We start from the raw sequence: 16478 nt of genomic DNA, 5'->3' as shown, positions 1-16478 counted from the left end.
AGGACAAGGGAGATGAAGATGGGGGAGGCCGACAGGGGCGCGGCTAGGCGACGAACGCGCGCTAGAAAGAATCAAGAAGATCCAGGCAAGGCACGAGGGCTTCGTGCACGCCGTCGGTCAGACTGACGGCAAGCGCAACGAAGCCAACCCGGAAGGATACTCTGCTCTCTCCGTCTCACACATGCCTACTCAGTCTGAGGGCGCGACGCAGCAGGTCTACAGCTCCATATCAGCGCTGCTCGCTCCCGAAGCTGCCAACTTGCTCCTCGATCGTAAAGTCACGCTCTCCTCCTCGCTCGCACGCGACTCGACACGCTCGCTGAAACCCCACATCGCGCTGCTCGGCGCCATTCCTGACATTGGAGAAGTGCACAGCCCTGCTGTCCATGCTCTCGAGGCGCGTCGGCGCGCGAACGAGTGCGCGCGAGGCTGTACATCCCGGCGGCGACTCGTTCCGCAGCAACTCGCGACAAGACGGACTACTTCGACCCCTGCATCTGCATCAAGAAGGTAACTGCGCGCGTACAAGCGTCAGTCACGGCTCAGCAGCGACCAAGCCTGAGGAGGTGCGTACAGAACTCGAGGTAGAGGTCGGCAGACGAGTGGTGCAAGATATCGGCCTTGCGTGTAAGGCGTTCGACGAGGCTGCACACTTCGTTCATCGTCTTTGACGAGCCAGAGGGCACAGGCCATTCCTCGGCGGGCGGAGCGCTCGGCGGGTCTGCTGGCGCCTGGATTCAGCCTGTTGCTTCGCGGCGACTCGAGACTGCACACTCACCGTGCTCGGCGAGACGCTCCGTCAGCTCGTCGATCTTCTTCTGCGCTTCGTCCGTCGCGAGCGCCGCCTGCGCCTTGACGCACACCAGCTCGATGGCGAGCTTGCGGATCTCGACGAGGCGCGACTTGATATTGTCGCTCCGCCCGCTGAGCGCCTCGTCATCCTCCGAGCTGCCCTTCGGCGACCGCGTTCCACGCTGAGCTCCGAGGTTGAAGCGCTCCTCGTTGGCCGCCTTGACGCGCGCACGAAGGGCATCGCGCTCGGCCTCGATCTCCACCCGGGCCGCCATCTCGACTTCGAGCTGTTCCTTCTGCTTCTCGTACTCGCAGTCGCGCTTGCACAGCGCGCGCGTAATGCGCTCCTGCTCGTCGAGGAGCTGCTGCGCGAACTGGCTCTGCGTCGCGGCGGCGGCCTTGAGGGCGACGGCGCGCGAGTTGAGCTGCGCGAGCTCGCCCTTCTGATGCTCGATCTTCTTGTTCGCCTGTGCGAGCTCGCGGCTCGCCTGATGCCCGTTGTTGTTGCCGCTGACCGTCTGCAAAAGACGGGTCTGAAGCGCTTGCGATACTGCGTTCGCCGTGGCGAGCTTGTCCTCGAGACCGTTGATCTCGGCGAGCCTGCCGCACTGCTCATCAAAGGTGGTCTTTGCGTATTCGAGTTTGTGCAACGAACGCACCTCTGCTGACCGAGAGCGCCCAGCTCGCGGTTCCTCTTCTCGAGGCGCTCGACGTAGCCATCCCTCTCGCGCTGCTCCTGCTCATGCCCGCGCCTCTCCTCCTGCAGCTGGTCCCACGCCTCGTTGCGTTCGCGCTCGAGCACGCTCGCCTCTTTGCGCTCGGCTTTGAACGCCATTGGCAATCGCGCGAGCGGTGCGGAGCTCCGACTCGAGAGTCTCGATGCGCTTGTTGGCGGTCGCGAGACGATTGTTGGCGTAGTCGACCTCGCGAGTCTTGTCCTCTTCGGCGAGGCTCTGTTGAGTAACGAGCGTCAGGCGAGGCTTGCCGAATCAGTCCCGGAACCGAGTTTTTCGTTGGGGTGAACGCACCTGCGACTGCTTGGCCAGCTTGAGTTGAGCGGCAAGCTTCGTCTTATCCTGCGTGGCGGCGTGAGTGCTGCCGACTGGGCTTGTTGAACCTTAAGCAGGACGTGCCTCGCTAAGAACGCTCTGCTCCGCCATGGACCGCTCGACCACGTCCCCGAGCTTCGCGCATCCGACGCAGTCCGCACCGCCCTTCGTCTCGAGCGCGTTCACCCTGTGCTGGAGCGCCGACTTGGCCTTCGAAGCGTCTTCGAGTTGCGTTTTGAGCGTGGCTAGCTGGCGCTTCTGGTCGTCCGATGCGGAACTGTCGCCGTTTGTCGAAGTTGAGCGCTTCGAAGCGATGACATCGCGCTCCGAAACGGCCGTGTTGCGCTCACGCGTGAGGGTGACCACCTGTGCAATACACGTGAGCGCGAGGACAGCGATGAAAGGGGAAGATGGCGGAGAGCACCTGATCCTGCAAGTCGCGCACCTCGCGCTGGAGCGCTTTGATTGCCGGACCGGATCCTTCGAGGCCCATGGCGACGGCAACCTCGCTCTTGTTGCGCGAACCCTCGAGCTGGCGCTTGAGGTCCTCGATCGTCTGCTTGAGCGCTTCGATCTCGCGCTTGTCGCGCCGGTCCATCAAGCGACCGGCATTTAGCAGGCGTCAGTGGGCCGAGACCGCAACTCAGACTCATCCACGAACATCGTCGAGCTGCTCCGCGTACGCGATCGGCAGAAGGGCGAGGAGACGCACCGGCCCTTGTCGAGCGTGTCGCGAGCCTCGGGCTCGCGCCTCCCTGTGGGAGCTGGCGTGGCCGGCATGGCAGCAGCCGGTACCCTGCACCGACTCATGCCCCTGCTCGAGCGAGCGAGGTGAAGTGAGAGGAAGAGGAGCGAGTCGGCCCCACTTGCGAAGGTCCAAGGCGGGTCGAGCGCACGAGGCGGTGTCAATCTTTGCTAAGACAGGACAGGCGCACTTTTGTAAGACATCCGGACTTTTCGTAACGGTTCATCGTGAAGAAAACGGCGGGACCGAAGCGGGACCGTCGCAGGAACAGCCCTTTGCGACACTCTCGCGGCTCGAGTGTGCCGGTGTCAGCGGGCTACGAGCGCACGACCGCAGCTAGACTGGCATGTTTCAACAGTTGAGGAGAAGGAGGCAAAGAGAGGGGGAGTGGCACCGCGCTCGTTGGGAGATAGATGCGAACTGTCGCCGTCCCACTCACTCACCCTCAACGCCGGCCAGCTTCAACAAGAGAGTCCCTGCGGCCGACACGGAATCGAGTCAGGACCTCTTTCAGTGCGAATGTGCCTTGTGAGGCTCCCAAGCATGAAAGGACACGCACTGTTCTCCTCCCGTGCCGACGTGAGCTGCTCGTTCAGGTCGACCATCGTCGCACTCAAACGCTCGAAGGCACTATCCGAGCAGGCGGAGTGGGATCTGTACGTCGCGCGGCCGGAGGAGGCGCGAGAAGGCGAGCGAGTGCTGTGGGCAGCTGCGGAAGCCAGAACGGACAAGTCGTCAGTCTTAGCTCGCTCAACCTCTACGCGTCGATACGCTCGATTCGAAGTCCGACCTGGACAACTCACCGCTCATCTTGGATACGGCGAGATGCGACTCGAGCTGAGCGATGACCTCCATGTCGTGCGCGCGATTGCTCGCCGCCTGCTCGACTTCGCTCGTCAGGCGCTTCTGCTCCGCCTCGGCATGCCCGAGCTTGTCGGCAAGTGTGCGCCGCTCGTCCTCGCGCTCGAATTGCTTGTCGGAGAGAAGCCAGAGGAGGTCAATGATGGACGAGTCGGACAGCTCCGCGCGAATTGGTGGCCACCCGTTCCCTTCGGCAAGCAGGATCGAGACGTCTTCTTCGCTCAAGCGCAGGTTAAGCAGGAGATCCCGGTAGCGTTCCGCGTACACCCTGCAGAAAGAAGGTGTCAAAAGCAGAACGGCGTAGGGAGGAAGGACGCTCTCACACGACGAGGGGCTCGAACTCTTCGCGGTTCGTCGTTGTCGCATGCGGCTTGGGGGAGATGGCCCTCACAAGCGACGTAAGCTTGTCGGCAGTGACAATCATGAGCGTTGATGCGACGTTGAGAATCGTCTCGGCGAAGAAGTAAAGTGTTGCCATGCAGGCGAGGACAGAGACGAAGAGACGAAAGAAGCCCTTCTCCTGCTCCGAGCCTGAGCGCTCCTTAGCCGACTCAGCGCCGAGGTCGGCGGCGGTGTTACCTCCGAAGTCGGGAGACTCGCGCTCGAGTGGGCTGGGCGGCACTTCTGAAGTCTCGCCGGGCTCGGCGAGCTTGCGCTTCAGCTTGTTGATGTGCGCGAGCCTGCATGTCGCGTGAGCGAGCCTCTTGTGCCGACCGAGCGACAAGCGCACCTCTGCTCCGCGACGCCTTCGAGCCTGCCGTTCTTGTCCTCGAGCTGCGCGATCTCGCCATGCTTCTCCTCAAGCTCGACGACCATCTTGCGCCGCTCCTCCTGCCACCCATGCCGCTCAGCTTCAAGCTTGTCACAGGCGGCTTGGCGCTCAATCTCGAACGCATTTGCCTTCCTCATGGCGGCCTTGGCGCCGTGCGCCGTCTTGCTCGCCTGGCGCAGGTCGCTCTCCACCGTCTCGACGCGCTTCAAGGCCTGGTGGAGGCGCTCCTCGAGCTGTTTTATCTCGCACTGCTTGTCGTCGAGGGCGATCTTCTGCGTGCCAGGAGAGCTAAATGCGAATCGCTTGCTGCGCGAGCCGACCTGACTCACCTGCGACTGCTTGGCAAGCTTCAGCTGCGCCGAAAGCTTCGTGTTTTCCTGTCAGAGTTGCAAGAAGTATCAGCACGAGCCGGAAAGACGGGAAGGGGAGGAGGCGCACGTCGCGAAGAGGTTCCGCCTTGAGCCGTTCGACGTCCTTTCTCAGCTCGCTGCACGTGTCACAGTGCCGACTTCCCTTTGCCTCGAGGGCCTTGATTTTGCTCTCGAGGGCCGACTCGTGCTTGGTCGCCGCGTCGAGCTGGCCCTTGAGAGTCGAGATCTGGCGCCTGAGGTCACTTGTGCGCGCCGCGGCTTCGTTCGGCGAAGTTGGCGTCTCGGGAAGCGGCTCGTCCTGCGTGCAGGCAAGAATTGCAGTGGCTGAGCTGACCGTGTCGACCTGCCGACGCAACGAGCTCATCAGTCTCGCGATTTGTGCGGGCAAGCGAATTGCGGACCTGTCCTTGGAGCCGCTTGACCTCGCGCTGCAGCGTCTTGACTGCCGCACCGGCTCCTTCGATGCGCATTGCCGCCGCCACTGCGCTCTCGTCGCGCGCAAGGTCGAGTTGCTGTTCCAGTCGTTGGATCGTCTCCCTCAGGGCGTCCATCTCGCGCTGGTCCCGCCTCGCCATGAGCCGTCCAGCGTTGATCAAACTGCGTGACGGTTTTAAGCACCGTTAGTGTGGAGGTCAGCGCCTTGGCGGCTCGAGTAGGCCTGTGGGAGGACGACGAACCGCGTCTTGTCCAGAGCATCCCGGGCTTCTGGCTCGCGCCTGCCCGTGGGCGCTGGGCCGCCAACCATGAGAGCGAGGTCTGTGTGTACCGCGCGCGCAGCGAGTCTGTCAGGCAATGCAGCGTGGTGGCGAAGAACAAGGAGTGACTCGGCCCCACTTGCGAAGGTCGAAGGCGGGTCGAGCGCAACGGATCCACACTGACAGCGGGACGGAGACTTTCCCCACGGGCCTCTCTAGCCGCGATGACGAGTCGGAAGAGCTCCGTCGTCAAACGTAGACGAAGGTGTCGAGTTGCGGCTGGAGCGCAAGCATCCGCTTCCGCGTAAACATTCTCCTTCGCCTGCAGAGGACACAGCTTACACTGCGAATGCACACAACAGATGCCGAGCAAGTACAACTTGCACATTCAAACCGTCCAACCCTTCGACGTCACGCTGCCGCGAAAGCGCCTCCTCCTTGCGCTCAATCGTCCACTCCGGCAAGCTTGAGCAGGAGAGTGGCTGTCAGGGGCAGGCCATACGTCAGCTAAGGAGCTGGACAGTAGTTGCGCGCCTTTCGTAGAATCGCAGATGACCCCGAGCAGAGCCTGGACGCACTGTTCTCTTCACGGGCAGCCCCAAGCTGCTCGTTCAGGTCGGCAATGGTCTTGGTGAGCCGGTCGACGACAGCTTGAGAGTAGCCGGAGGTGGTGGTGGGAGCGGCAGCATTGGACGAGGCGCGAGAGGGTGAGCCGTCTTGACGGGAAGCTGTCGAGGTGAGGCAAACGAGTCAGTCGCAGTCTCGCACCTCAGCTGCTTTCGAGCGCGTTTGTTTCCGAGGACGCACCGTTCGCTTCGAATGCCGAGATGCGAGACTCGAGCTGCACGATCGTCTCCTTGTCGCGTGCGCGATCGGCCGCCGCCTCCTCCACCTCGCGCTTGAGCCTGTTGCGCTCGTCTTCCAGCTCCTGCATTTGCTCGCCCAGCTTCCCCGCCTCGCTCGTCTCGCCCTGTGCGGCACGGTGACCCGCCGCGATGGCCGCGTCGGCACGCTTCTTCTGGCGCGTAGCTTCGGACTCGGCGCGCGCGAGCTTGGCTTCGAGGATGCGCTGCTCGTCCTCGCGCTCGTCTTGCTGGTCCGTCAGGAGCCACAGAAGGTCGATGAGAGACGCTGTGCGCATCTCGGCGCGGACGGGCGGCCAGTCTGCGCCTTCGGTCAGAAGCGTCGAGACGTCGTCCTCGCTGAGGCGCAGATTGAGCAGCAGGTCGTGGTAGCGGCGTACCTTGGCGCTGCGCAGAAAAGCATTCAGCATTGCAGGTATAGTGATAGTGGTCGAAGCATGACGACTCACGCGGAAGCCGCATCAACGCCACTCGACTCGCTGGTCGCCGACTTTTCGAGACTCGAGCAGAGCGATTCGAGCGAGGCAATCTTCTCAGTGAGTCTGCAGAGGCGTGATTTCAGTCACATCCGAGTGTAACGGTCTCGCACTCAGCCAAATGTCGCGAGCACCGCGCAGCGAGAAGAGGAAGAAGGCGTACCGGCTCTTCTCGTCGGCCGAGCAACCACCCTCGTGCGCAGCCGACAGAGCACGGGCATCAGCGAGAGCTTTCTCAGCGTGGCGAGAGAGCGCTTCGCCGTCTTGCGCATCCTTCGACATGCGCTGGTTGTCGCGCTCGTACGCCGCCTTAAGCTCCTCGAGCTGGTCCTGCGAGCGCACGATGAATGAGCGACTTCCGAGCGCGACACGACGAGACGCACCTGACGCAGTTTCGCCGTCTTGACCTGGCCGGCGAGGTTGACCTTGTCCTGCGAGCGTAGCCAGCAGCGTCAGGCGTCACCGCGAGCAGCGAGGCTACAAGCAAAACGTACCGCCTCGAGCCTGTGCACCTTGTCTTCGAGTTTGCTGATCTTGTCGGTGTACTCCTTCTTCTGTCGGTTCATCGCCGCCTCGGCGCTCGTCTCGGCGCCATCCTCGATCTGCCTCAACCGAGTCTGGTACGCCTCGCTCTCCTCGGTGACGACCTGCAGCTTGCCCTGGCGCTGCGAAGCGCGGTCGCGCGTCTGGCGCAGCTCGCGGTTGAGCTCGACGAGGCGCGCGTCGAACGAGAGATTCGCTTCGACCGCCGCGAGCTTCGAGGTGAGGGCGTCACGGGCCGAGACGGCGGCGTCGCGCTCGTCTTCGAGGCGCCGGATCTGTAGGCGTGGGATTCGTGAGTGGGGCTGTTCGAAGAAGACGCGAGTCCGGGATGCAGCAAGACACCTCCGATGCAGCGTCGTCCATCGGAACGCCGAACGCACCTTCTTGTCCCTCGCCTCGACTTCCTTCTGCAGGCTCTTGAGCAACTTGTTCTCGCTCTTTCCGGACGAGTTGGCGAGCGCGCTAGCGGCGTCGGCGCGTGCGTCCTTGAGCTGCGTCTCCAGCTGCTCGACGGTCGCGTTGAGTTCGTCGATCTCGCGGTTCTCGCGGCGTCCATGCAGGCGTCCAGCGTTGATCAGACTGCACGAGAGCGAGAGTCAGCGCATAGTGGCCTGGGTTGAGGGTGAGCGGGCGAAGAGGTGGAGAACAGGACGAACAGAGCTTTATCGGCGCGCGGCTTGATCTTCTCGCGCGTCGTGTGGCGCAGCGACTTCTCCGCCGTGTCCATCGCGCGTAGCCTCAGGAGGGCGAGATAACGAGCAGGACGAGGTGGAGGAAGAGAAGCGGCGATCGGGAAGTCACAGACGGTGGGGAAGACAACGCGAAGGGGGTCAAAGCGGCGCACAAGCGGGCACCAGGGTCGAGCGCGACGAGGCCACGGCGAAGCACAGTCAACAGCTAGCGAAAAGGCGGGAAGCGATGGCAAAGCCAGTGGCATGCGCGAGACCGGGATGTAGAGCGAAAGCCGGGCACTCGACGACACCAGGGGGTCCAACAAGATGCACAGATTCAAACACAAACAACTACGATAGTACGAAGTGGAGAGACAGACGACAGCACAAAGCGAAAGGAGTACGGAAGAACAACCAAGTAGAGGGGACCGGAGTGTAACAAGGTTGAAGCAGATCTAAGCGGTTCTAGTCCGACCTGCGGACTGTAGGCGGGTATGATAAGCATAGCGGTGTATCGTGAGCGGCCAATCTAGGCGGCGGGCGCAGGGATAGGTGCAGGAGGCGGAACAGCGATGGGCGAGGTTGGCGAGACTTCGATGCCGCGCCCTTCACGGCCGAGCTGCAAGGTAGAAGAGGTGTGAGTAGGAGTAAACGTGGTCTTTCAGAAGTCAGACGCACCTGGATGCCGAGCTGCCCGCCCGGATGGCAGTAGAAGAAGTCCTGCCTGCGAGCTTTGCCATCCGCGTCCCACCCAACCCTGAGCCGGCTGAGCGTGAGCGCGAGCGCGTCTCCGATCGCGAGCGCCGAGACGACGCTGTTGGTCGGTGCAGGGAGCGCAGAGTCGGCCTCGTCCGTCGTGCCCTTGGGCAGACCCGCCGGATACACGCCTGTCCCGGCGTCGAGCCAGCCGTGACATGCGCGCGCGAGGACCGAGTCTGGGTCGCGCGTAACGGCGACGAGCGAGCGTACGCGCGGGCGAATGATGGGGAGGAGGCGCATGAGCTCGGCGGTCGCGCCGGAATGCGAAATCAAAAGGACGGTGTCGCAGGGGGAGGAAGGGTTGCACGAGCAGACGACGCCAAGGTCGCCGTGCAGCGCCTCGAGCGGGTGGAGGAAGACAGATTGAATGCCTGCATATCACGACAATGTCAGCTCAGTCTATCGCGATCTAGCGGAACCGCGGAGATTCACCAAGTGAGCAGAACGTGGCGACCATTTTGCGGCCGACGATGCCGCTCTTACCGACGCCGGTGACGAGGATCTTGCCGTGAGCCGGCATTGACTGCACGAGCTCGACGACCTGGCGGAACGCAACATTGGTCCTGCTCTCGTCCGGCACGACATCGGTGCCGCGCCTGTCGCGCCCACCGGGCTGCGGATCGTCGAGCAAATCGAGTCCGGCAGGGACGTCCTCGATGCTCGAAGTCGACGAGCCGTCGCCCTCGTACTGCTCGCGGTACACGCCGTCCTCGTCGAGGAGCGGGCGAGCTGCCGGTGCGAGCCGCGCGGCGAGCGCGAGGAGGGCGTACGCCTCGTTGCGGATGACGGTGCTCGCGTAGTGCGCCAGATCGGTGGAAGACGGCTTGCTGAGCGCAGTCTCGGCCCCGATCGCGGCGTGAGCGGGGCCATCGAGGTGGAGGTGCGGCGGAAAGGCGAAGGAGGAGGAACGTTTCGGATCGAGCGAGGGCGAGGACGCGAGGGAGGAAGTCGGGGACGCCGAGGTGGAAGAGAACAAGGAGCTGGGCGGCGCCGACTCGTCTGAACTGCTCGAGGAGACGAGCGATTGCGAGAGAGCCGAGAGCGAGAAGGTCAACCCGTCGCTGGCCCTCCTGCGCCGCGGCGAGCTCGGGGAGAGGGCTGGCGAGCTAGAGTCGCTGGCAAGGAAGTCTCGTGCAGCTGCTGCCATCGTCTGCAGAGCTCACGAGCGGCGCGATGAGGAAGGAGAAGGGGAGTGAGCAGGAGCGGGCGAGATCCGACAATCTGGCGCCGGGCACCGGCCGATCGCCTTGCGTGAGCGATGTCGACGCGCACGCGCTTGACGCGCTCACTTCAGCGTCGTACCGCAGTCCTCCACTTGCAAGCCCGCATCAGCGATGCCGAGCAGCGCGTGGCTCTTCATCGGAGCGGGGTCACCCAAAAGATCGCCAGGCCGAACTCGCCAGCTTCTCGCCCGCTTGCTCCCACGGAGAACTCGAGAGCGCGGAAGCCCTGTCTGCAAGCATGAGGAGTGATCGACACCCGCCGGAAGGTCCGGCGGTCTCGCTGGTCCGCACTTGCATCCCTTGTAGCCGTGACTGCCGCTCTACGTGCAAGTATGGGCACGGTTGCAGAGAACCACTGGAACACAACGACGCTGCTCAGACCGCCCGCAAGCGGCGAGCAGCGCAACGCCCTCCTCATCCTCAACTCCCCACTCCCGCTGCAACCCATCTTCCGCCGCCTGTGGGCAGCCGGTGCGCCCCGCCCGTGACTTTGCACGTACGAGAATCGGCGCTGACGAGCGAGTCCGCCCGTGTTGTGCAGCGAGCGTCCGGTTCTGCGCCGACGGTGGAGCGAACCGCTTGTACGACCGCTTCGTCAAGGGCAAGGACCGCGCCGAGGAGGGCTGGGACGCAGAACTCGATGCGGACGAGGACAGCTGGCTGCCGGACCTCGTGTTGGGCGACCTCGACTCGCTCCGGGACGATGTGAGGCGGTACTACGAGGACAAGGTGCGGCTTCGCTGGATTCTTGCGGCCGGTTTCCATCGTCGAGAGCTCACTCTCTTTCGAGTGGACTGCAACACAGGGCGTCCGCGTCGAGCGCGACCCCGACGAGTTCTCGACCGACCTCGGCAAGAACGTCGCGCGCCTCTCCCGCCTCGAAGCAGCGTCTCAACCGATGCCCGGTGGCCAGTACCAGCTCGTGATCGTCGGTGGGCTGAGCGGGCGCCTCGACCAGACGATCCACACGCTGCATGCGTTGACGCTGCTCGCGGAAAAGGAAGGGAGGGAGCGCGTCTGGGCGATTGGGAGGGAAAGCGCAGCGGTCCTGCTAGCCAAGGTAAGCCGAACTGCATGTTCAAGGTCAAACATCACGCCTTGTGCCAAGTCAGCATGCAAGCGCCCTCCCGCTGACACGGCCGCTTTTGCAGGGCAAGCACCACCTCAAGATTGACCTTGCAGCGTTTGGCAAGACCTGTGGCATCCTCCCCCTTGGCGCGTCCGAAGCGTACGTGACCACGACAGGGCTCGAGTGGAACCTCGGCCCGACAGACTGTGCGCTTCCGGCGCCCCCTTGTCCGACTCGAGACCGCTTGTTGACCTTGCGTGTGCGGGCAGACATGTACCCTACCTCGCTCGCAACAGCAGTATCGACGTCGAATCACCTGATACAGGAGGACGTGACGGTAGAGACAGACGTGCCGGTCGTGTGGACGATGGAGGTGCGCGGCGGAGGGGAATGAATCGCTGCGGCTGTCCCACCCTGATGACGCCTGAACCCCGGAGAGGCACACGTGAGCGCACACAATGTGCTCACGGCTTTGAACGGATGCTCTTTCGACGCGGCGACAACGGCTGGTTCATGCGCGAGACGAGCGCGCTGCGTTGCGAGTGCACGAAGGAGACGCGAGGTAATGGTACGAGGACGGAATCATGCGGGGGTACCGAAGGGAGCAGGAAAAAGAGAAGACAGCGTATGTAAACACGACGAAGGGAAGAGGCGGGAACGGCGAAAGGGAGGAGACGAGACGAATGCGAGTACGACGGAGCGGCGACGGGGAGAGCGTCTACCTGCCGTACTTCTGGAGCTCCCACTCGCTGCGTAGTGCATAACAGGGCCGTCAGCGCCATGTCTGGCAACTGAAGCGAGAAAGGCAAGTGAGGGAGGGGAGCGCACCGGTTGTCGAGCGGGCAAACCTGGCGCGTCTTCAGCCATCGGTTGATGCAGTGGAAGTGGAAGGCGTGCTGTGGTCCGAGAAGGGAGGATCCGTCAGCCCTGTGACAGCTGAGAATCGAGTTGTCGAATTGCGTTGCAGCGAGAAGAGGCGGAAGGCGGAGGGGCAGCAGGTCCGAAGAGATCCGAAACAGAGACTTGCGTTGCATTGCCCCCACTGTGCCGCACGAGCGTAGTCAGCACAACGCTCATCTCGCAGGCCAAAGAAGCAGACTACGCACAGCCACCGTGCATTCGTCGTTCGCCGCACTGCCCTGGTTCGCCTGGCACTCGATGCCTGCAGAATGCGCCTGTTAGTCCGTCGCCTTGCAGGTAGCAAAGCACAAGCTGCGAGAGCGCACAGAGATCCATGATCTGCGAGTGACCGGCGAGGTCAGCTTCGGCTGGTGAGACGAGCTCCACTCGGGAAGTTGGAGGCGAAGAGAAGGCGAAAGGACGCACGTGGTTCCTGCAGATGGCGCAGTTGTCGACGACGATGTCCTGCGCACAAGCAGCAGCGTCAAGGACAGTTCGCAGACCGCGCACCGAGGGTCGTGGCGGTGAGGGCGATGAGGAGAACGAGGACGCACCCACGCCCAGAGCGCGACAGCGTTCCACTGGGGGAATCCAGTCCAGTCAGCTAGAGCTATGCAGCTGCCCAAGCGAGCCCACGCACCTTCTTGACCTCGAACCGCTTCGGGGCGTCGGTTCCCTTCATCTCGACGTCTGCGCAACCGGGCAGGGCGGTCAGCCGGGAGCGCCTACCTGCGTCTATAGCCTGCACAATCAGTACACGCACCAGCCATCTCGCAACGGTGGAAGCAGGTGGAGGTGGTCGAGTCCGAGCCGGGGGTTGCTCCGGTTGTCAGCCTCGACCACGCCGTGCTCTCGCTCGATCGACCGCTTTGCATCGCCAGGATCGCTTTCTAGGCTCTTTGGACTGGCCTGAACCCGGCTCAGACTCGCTCCTTGCTTTCCCCGCCTCTGCTCCTCATCCTGGCAGCGTCGTCGCGACTCGTGGTCCGGCGGACCCTCAAGGTCCTGGGCTGGGGCGCAGTCGCTCTCTTCGTCAACGACCATGTCTACTCTATAGCGACTGTCTCGGGAAGGTGAGCCTGGCATGCGCAGTAGTTGTCCCGAGGGAATCTACCGCCTCTTGCCCTCTCCTGCTCCGAAATGGCCAATCCCGACCTGACCATCTTGCTGCTCACAGGTCCATGCAGGTGCGCTTCCTGACAGGCAGTCAGAGCCACGGCCATTGTAGCCCGTCACAATTCGCTTACGCGCGTCGGAACCCTCGCTACCTTGCAGCCCACTCTCAACCCGGATACCTCGCACATGGTCAAGGACATTGTCCTGCTGAATCGGTATGCAGCACTTGCCGCTGCACATGGCGACCGCAGCGGCTTCCAGCCAGGAGACGTCGTCGCAGTCAAGTGCGTTGCTTCGTCCCTCTTCCGCTCGATCAGAAGGGCTGATTGTTTGAACCACGACTATCTTCACCCCAAACTTCTCCTAAACCTAACACAACACATGACCTGCACCGGACCGCATTGTCTCAAGATCTCCTGTTAACCCCGGAACCCTCCTCATCAAGCGACTAGTCGCACTGCCGGGCAGCATCGTCCGCACACTCCCGCCCTATCACGAGTCGTCTGTGCGCATCCCACAGGGGCATTGCTGGATCGAGGGCGACGAGCGGTACCACACGCGCGATTCGAACACGTTTGGGCCGATCCCGCTCGGACTGGTCGAGAGCCGCGTGGACTGGATCTTGTGGCCGCCAAGGTGCGTCGCGCTACGCTTGCTGCTTGCAACCGCGTTCGAGTGTTGACGGTACTGTTCTTCGTCCATTTGCTTCCTGTACAGCCGCTTCGGACCGGTCAAGGAGCGGCCGGGTTGGGAGAAGCGCGTAATGGACCCGAAGCGAACGTATGCGCGGAGGGGCGAGGACCAGCTGGGAGCATTCAGGGCATAGACGGCGTACGTGTCTTCCACTCTCGGCGCTGTCCTGACCCAAGCTGACCGCCTGTCGCGCTCGCAGATGGCTGTTGTACACTTTCTTCGCAACGAGCATTCATCTTGACATCCGTCCGGCCGACTCCTGCTCGTGCCAAGAGTCAAGAGATGCACGCAAACCTACCTGTTCAACAGGAAGCAATCGTGTTGCAACGCGCTCGACATCACAGCTTCGCCGTTTCCTTCCCTGCACTCTCGTCAAACGTGGCCCCGCGCGCCTTCATTGCCTCGACCAGCTCACTCGGCCACTCCGCGCTGCGCTGCGCGTCGTAGTCGTACGCGACCATGATCCCATCGCAGACGCCCGCGGCCGCCTGCTGCCTGTCCTCGCGCAACAAAAACGCGCGTCAGCCCCGCGATCTCGCAGCGGAGGCAGCGGAAGGCGGACGTACGCGTACGAGTAGATGACGCCCTGGATGATCATCTTGCGGCGGGAAAGCGAGACGGTCTTGTGCATGACGAGAATGTTATCCGGATACACGACAGGTCGCTGCACGTTCACGCCTGGTCAGCGCCGACTCCGCCCTTCTCCGCTGGCGAGGGACCAGAACGCACCAGGTAGCGGTACTTGACCTCGCCAAAGATGAACCCGACGCCCTCAGTCCCGCCGTTGAGCGCCTTCTTCACCTCGTCGTTGCGGATGTCGGCCGTGCACGCGCGCATGTGTACCATTCGCCCCGTCTCGAGGAAGCGAAGGTACCGCGCGTTGTTGACGTGGCGCATCGAGTCTGCTCGCGCTCTCTGCCGTCAGTGCTACCCGCGCGAAAGGGAGGGGGATGGCGAGAGGCGCACCCATGTCGCCCCATTGCACCGGCAGCTCGACGCAGCAGTCGACGTCGAAGCCGTTGTCGGCGGCGTACTGCAGCGCTGCCTCACGCCCAGATAGGTAGATGTCGTGGTGCTGGGCGTTGCCGAGTGGGGGACCCGGTGGGAGCTCCATGGTCGAGGGCGGCATCGCAGGACAGCAGGAATAGCTGAATCTCGTTCGTGAGAGGCCGTATGAGGCTGCACAGGGGCAACAGGGACGGAGGGGCACTGCGAGAGCGGGGAGCGAAGGAGAGAAGCGGAGAGGAACAAGCCGGCACGGTCGGCTCCGGCTCAGCCTGCTTCTTACGCGGTTCTAGCCTCCTTAAGTCGTAGAAAAGAGCGGATCGAATGCACTTGTGGTTAGCCGAATGGCTGGAGACAACGATGCCGGTCTTCCAACCTCCCTCCATCCTCTTGTTACGCGCAAGGTCACGCTTCCGTGGCTGGTCCTCGGGATGAAGCATTGCAGCGCACAGATGGCCGGTTCAGTCTACATACAAGCCTTGTTCTCTACAGCTTGATCTTGGGCTTTGATCCGATGCGCTCTGCTCCACGCTCAACAAGCAGTTCGAGCATCGGCGTCGGCCACGCGCAGCTCTTGCCGGCGTCGTAGTCGTACGAGACGACAATCGCGTCGGACTTGCCGACAACCGCCTGCTGTCTGCGGGCGCGCAGGAGCTCCTGCATGGTCAGTACAAAGCCTTTCTCGCTGAGCCTTCTCAACCGACTGAGCAGGCCATGTGTTACGCACGCGTAGCTGTAGATCTCGGCCTGCAAGACGTTCTTCTTGTCTGAGAGCTGCGTGACTTTGTGCGCGACCAGGATGTTGTCCGGGTAGAACGTCGGTTTCTGCGTCCACTCACGAACGGTGAGCTGGGGACTTCGGTGCAGGGCAGACAGGTCCGCTTCGTGCGCTCGTCCCTTTGCAACGCACCCAGTAGTCAAAGTTGATGCGCGCTAAGATCGGCCCTTTACCCTTGCCGGCGCCGCGCAGGTCCTTCGCAACGTCTGGTCCCAGTCGTTCGCCCAGCCCCCAAAGCCACTGCAAGCGGCCGGTCTCAAGCCAGCGGAAGTAGACTGCGTTGCTGAGCAAGCCGAATATGTCAAGATCTGCAGCCGCAGTACGCAGCGATGTGAAGCGTACTTGACATGACCGTTCGCGTCTGGAGCGAGCGAATGTGGTTAGCTCAGAGTGCGCGTGCTGGTGCGCCACAGAAAGCATCGGCGTACCCATCTCGCCCCATTGCACGGGCAACTCGACTAAGCCATCGTCGCTATACCCATTGTCCCGGGCCCAATTGAGCGCACCCTCCCTGCCCTCATCGTACGAAGCCTTCGCCAGCAAGTTGCCGACAGGCGGCGGAGTCGTTGCCGACGAGTCTTGTGCTTGTGCGCTCATGTGGAGCGTTCGTGTGGCAGGTGGTGGGACCTGAGGGTGTCGGTGGAGACTGAGGTGGGGCAGGGAGGAGCGAGCAAGCGGGGTCTGCGAGCGGCAGAGACGGGCGAGCGGCGCAGCGGCGCGTCGCATCAGCTGTGCACGTTGCAAGAAGATGTGCTTGGTCCAGCGGGTTGAAGTCACACAGACACAGGAAGGAGCCGAAGGCCGATAAGAGGCGGCATTGCCGGCTATCTCGCGCCAGCACTTGAAGGCTCGAGCGCACCCGCTTTAGCACTCGCATACAGTACAAGGACGGCTCAGGCCGCCACAACAAAGCCGGTGCGAGTTTGCGTGTGAGACTTCGAGTCTTCGCCGACGATGAAGCTCAAGCTCGTCGCTTCCGCAACTTGCGCAACGCACCCGCTGCAGTCGAGGAGCATAGCAAGCGAGGTCGCGCTAGGCTAGCACAGTGCACCGGGATCAGCGCCCTCCCTTCAGCAGCTCTTTCCCACCACTCGACA

The 16478-nt window shown here is 62.8% G+C and overlaps 9 protein-coding genes across 9 annotated transcripts; 2 read left to right on the top strand and 7 right to left on the bottom strand.

Annotated features, from left to right (window-relative positions):
- Positions 1–479: 479 nt before the first annotated feature.
- Positions 480–2439, bottom strand: JCM10292_000245 (uncharacterized protein; the record flags this gene model as incomplete). The annotated part of the gene is made up of 8 exons (XM_076647351.1): positions 480–514; positions 575–721; positions 779–1392; positions 1452–1558; positions 1623–1745; positions 1821–1894; positions 2003–2207; positions 2266–2439. The coding sequence occupies 8 exons, from the start codon at positions 2437–2439 to the stop codon at positions 480–482; spliced, it is 1479 nt and encodes a 492-aa protein (XP_076507278.1).
- Positions 2440–3021: 582 nt separating this feature from the next.
- JCM10292_000244 (uncharacterized protein) lies at positions 3022–5335 on the bottom strand (the record flags this gene model as incomplete). Its single annotated transcript, XM_076647350.1, has 8 exons — positions 3022–3062; positions 3146–3295; positions 3390–3715; positions 3771–4127; positions 4178–4596; positions 4658–4933; positions 4992–5187; positions 5268–5335. 8 exons carry the CDS (start codon positions 5333–5335, stop codon positions 3022–3024), a joined length of 1833 nt encoding a protein of 610 aa, XP_076507277.1.
- Positions 5336–5729: 394 nt separating this feature from the next.
- On the bottom strand, positions 5730–7894 carry JCM10292_000243 (uncharacterized protein; the record flags this gene model as incomplete). Its single annotated transcript, XM_076647349.1, has 9 exons — positions 5730–5767; positions 5864–6013; positions 6093–6535; positions 6598–6690; positions 6788–6954; positions 7008–7055; positions 7119–7442; positions 7548–7746; positions 7824–7894. 9 exons carry the CDS (start codon positions 7892–7894, stop codon positions 5730–5732), a joined length of 1533 nt encoding a protein of 510 aa, XP_076507276.1.
- Positions 7895–8367: 473 nt separating this feature from the next.
- Positions 8368–9744, bottom strand: JCM10292_000242 (uncharacterized protein; the record flags this gene model as incomplete). Its single annotated transcript, XM_076647348.1, has 3 exons — positions 8368–8457; positions 8517–8968; positions 9030–9744. 3 exons carry the CDS (start codon positions 9742–9744, stop codon positions 8368–8370), a joined length of 1257 nt encoding a protein of 418 aa, XP_076507275.1.
- Positions 9745–10152: 408 nt separating this feature from the next.
- On the top strand, positions 10153–11283 carry THI80 (thiamine diphosphokinase; the record flags this gene model as incomplete). The annotated part of the gene is made up of 5 exons (XM_076647347.1): positions 10153–10291; positions 10362–10549; positions 10626–10880; positions 10972–11095; positions 11159–11283. 5 exons carry the CDS (start codon positions 10153–10155, stop codon positions 11281–11283), a joined length of 831 nt encoding a protein of 276 aa, XP_076507274.1.
- A 324-nt stretch (positions 11284–11607) lies between these two features.
- Positions 11608–12559, bottom strand: HRT1 (SCF ubiquitin ligase complex subunit HRT1; the record flags this gene model as incomplete). The annotated part of the gene is made up of 9 exons (XM_076647346.1): positions 11608–11638; positions 11718–11785; positions 11917–11931; positions 11996–12051; positions 12116–12128; positions 12216–12254; positions 12344–12370; positions 12430–12479; positions 12553–12559. 9 exons carry the CDS (start codon positions 12557–12559, stop codon positions 11608–11610), a joined length of 306 nt encoding a protein of 101 aa, XP_076507273.1.
- A 411-nt stretch (positions 12560–12970) lies between these two features.
- Positions 12971–13731, top strand: IMP2 (endopeptidase catalytic subunit; the record flags this gene model as incomplete). The annotated part of the gene is made up of 4 exons (XM_076647345.1): positions 12971–12976; positions 13065–13189; positions 13317–13541; positions 13623–13731. The coding sequence occupies 4 exons, from the start codon at positions 12971–12973 to the stop codon at positions 13729–13731; spliced, it is 465 nt and encodes a 154-aa protein (XP_076507272.1).
- Positions 13732–13936: 205 nt separating this feature from the next.
- On the bottom strand, positions 13937–14712 carry JCM10292_000238 (acyl-CoA thioesterase; the record flags this gene model as incomplete). Its single annotated transcript, XM_076647344.1, has 4 exons — positions 13937–14093; positions 14165–14262; positions 14328–14500; positions 14565–14712. The coding sequence occupies 4 exons, from the start codon at positions 14710–14712 to the stop codon at positions 13937–13939; spliced, it is 576 nt and encodes a 191-aa protein (XP_076507271.1).
- Positions 14713–15089: 377 nt separating this feature from the next.
- On the bottom strand, positions 15090–16107 carry JCM10292_000237 (acyl-CoA thioesterase; the record flags this gene model as incomplete). Its single annotated transcript, XM_076647343.1, has 5 exons — positions 15090–15240; positions 15331–15428; positions 15514–15664; positions 15724–15742; positions 15810–16107. 5 exons carry the CDS (start codon positions 16105–16107, stop codon positions 15090–15092), a joined length of 717 nt encoding a protein of 238 aa, XP_076507270.1.
- Positions 16108–16478: the final 371 nt, after the last annotated feature.

The sequence above is a fragment of the Rhodotorula paludigena genome (assembly GCF_050403205.1).
Source record: "Rhodotorula paludigena JCM10292 DNA, Rt_paludigena_JCM10292v1_ctg8, whole genome shotgun sequence".
Lineage (NCBI taxonomy): Eukaryota > Fungi > Basidiomycota > Microbotryomycetes > Sporidiobolales > Sporidiobolaceae > Rhodotorula > Rhodotorula paludigena.
Note: the sequence above shows the minus strand (reverse complement) of the source record. Positions and strands in the feature narration are given on the sequence as shown.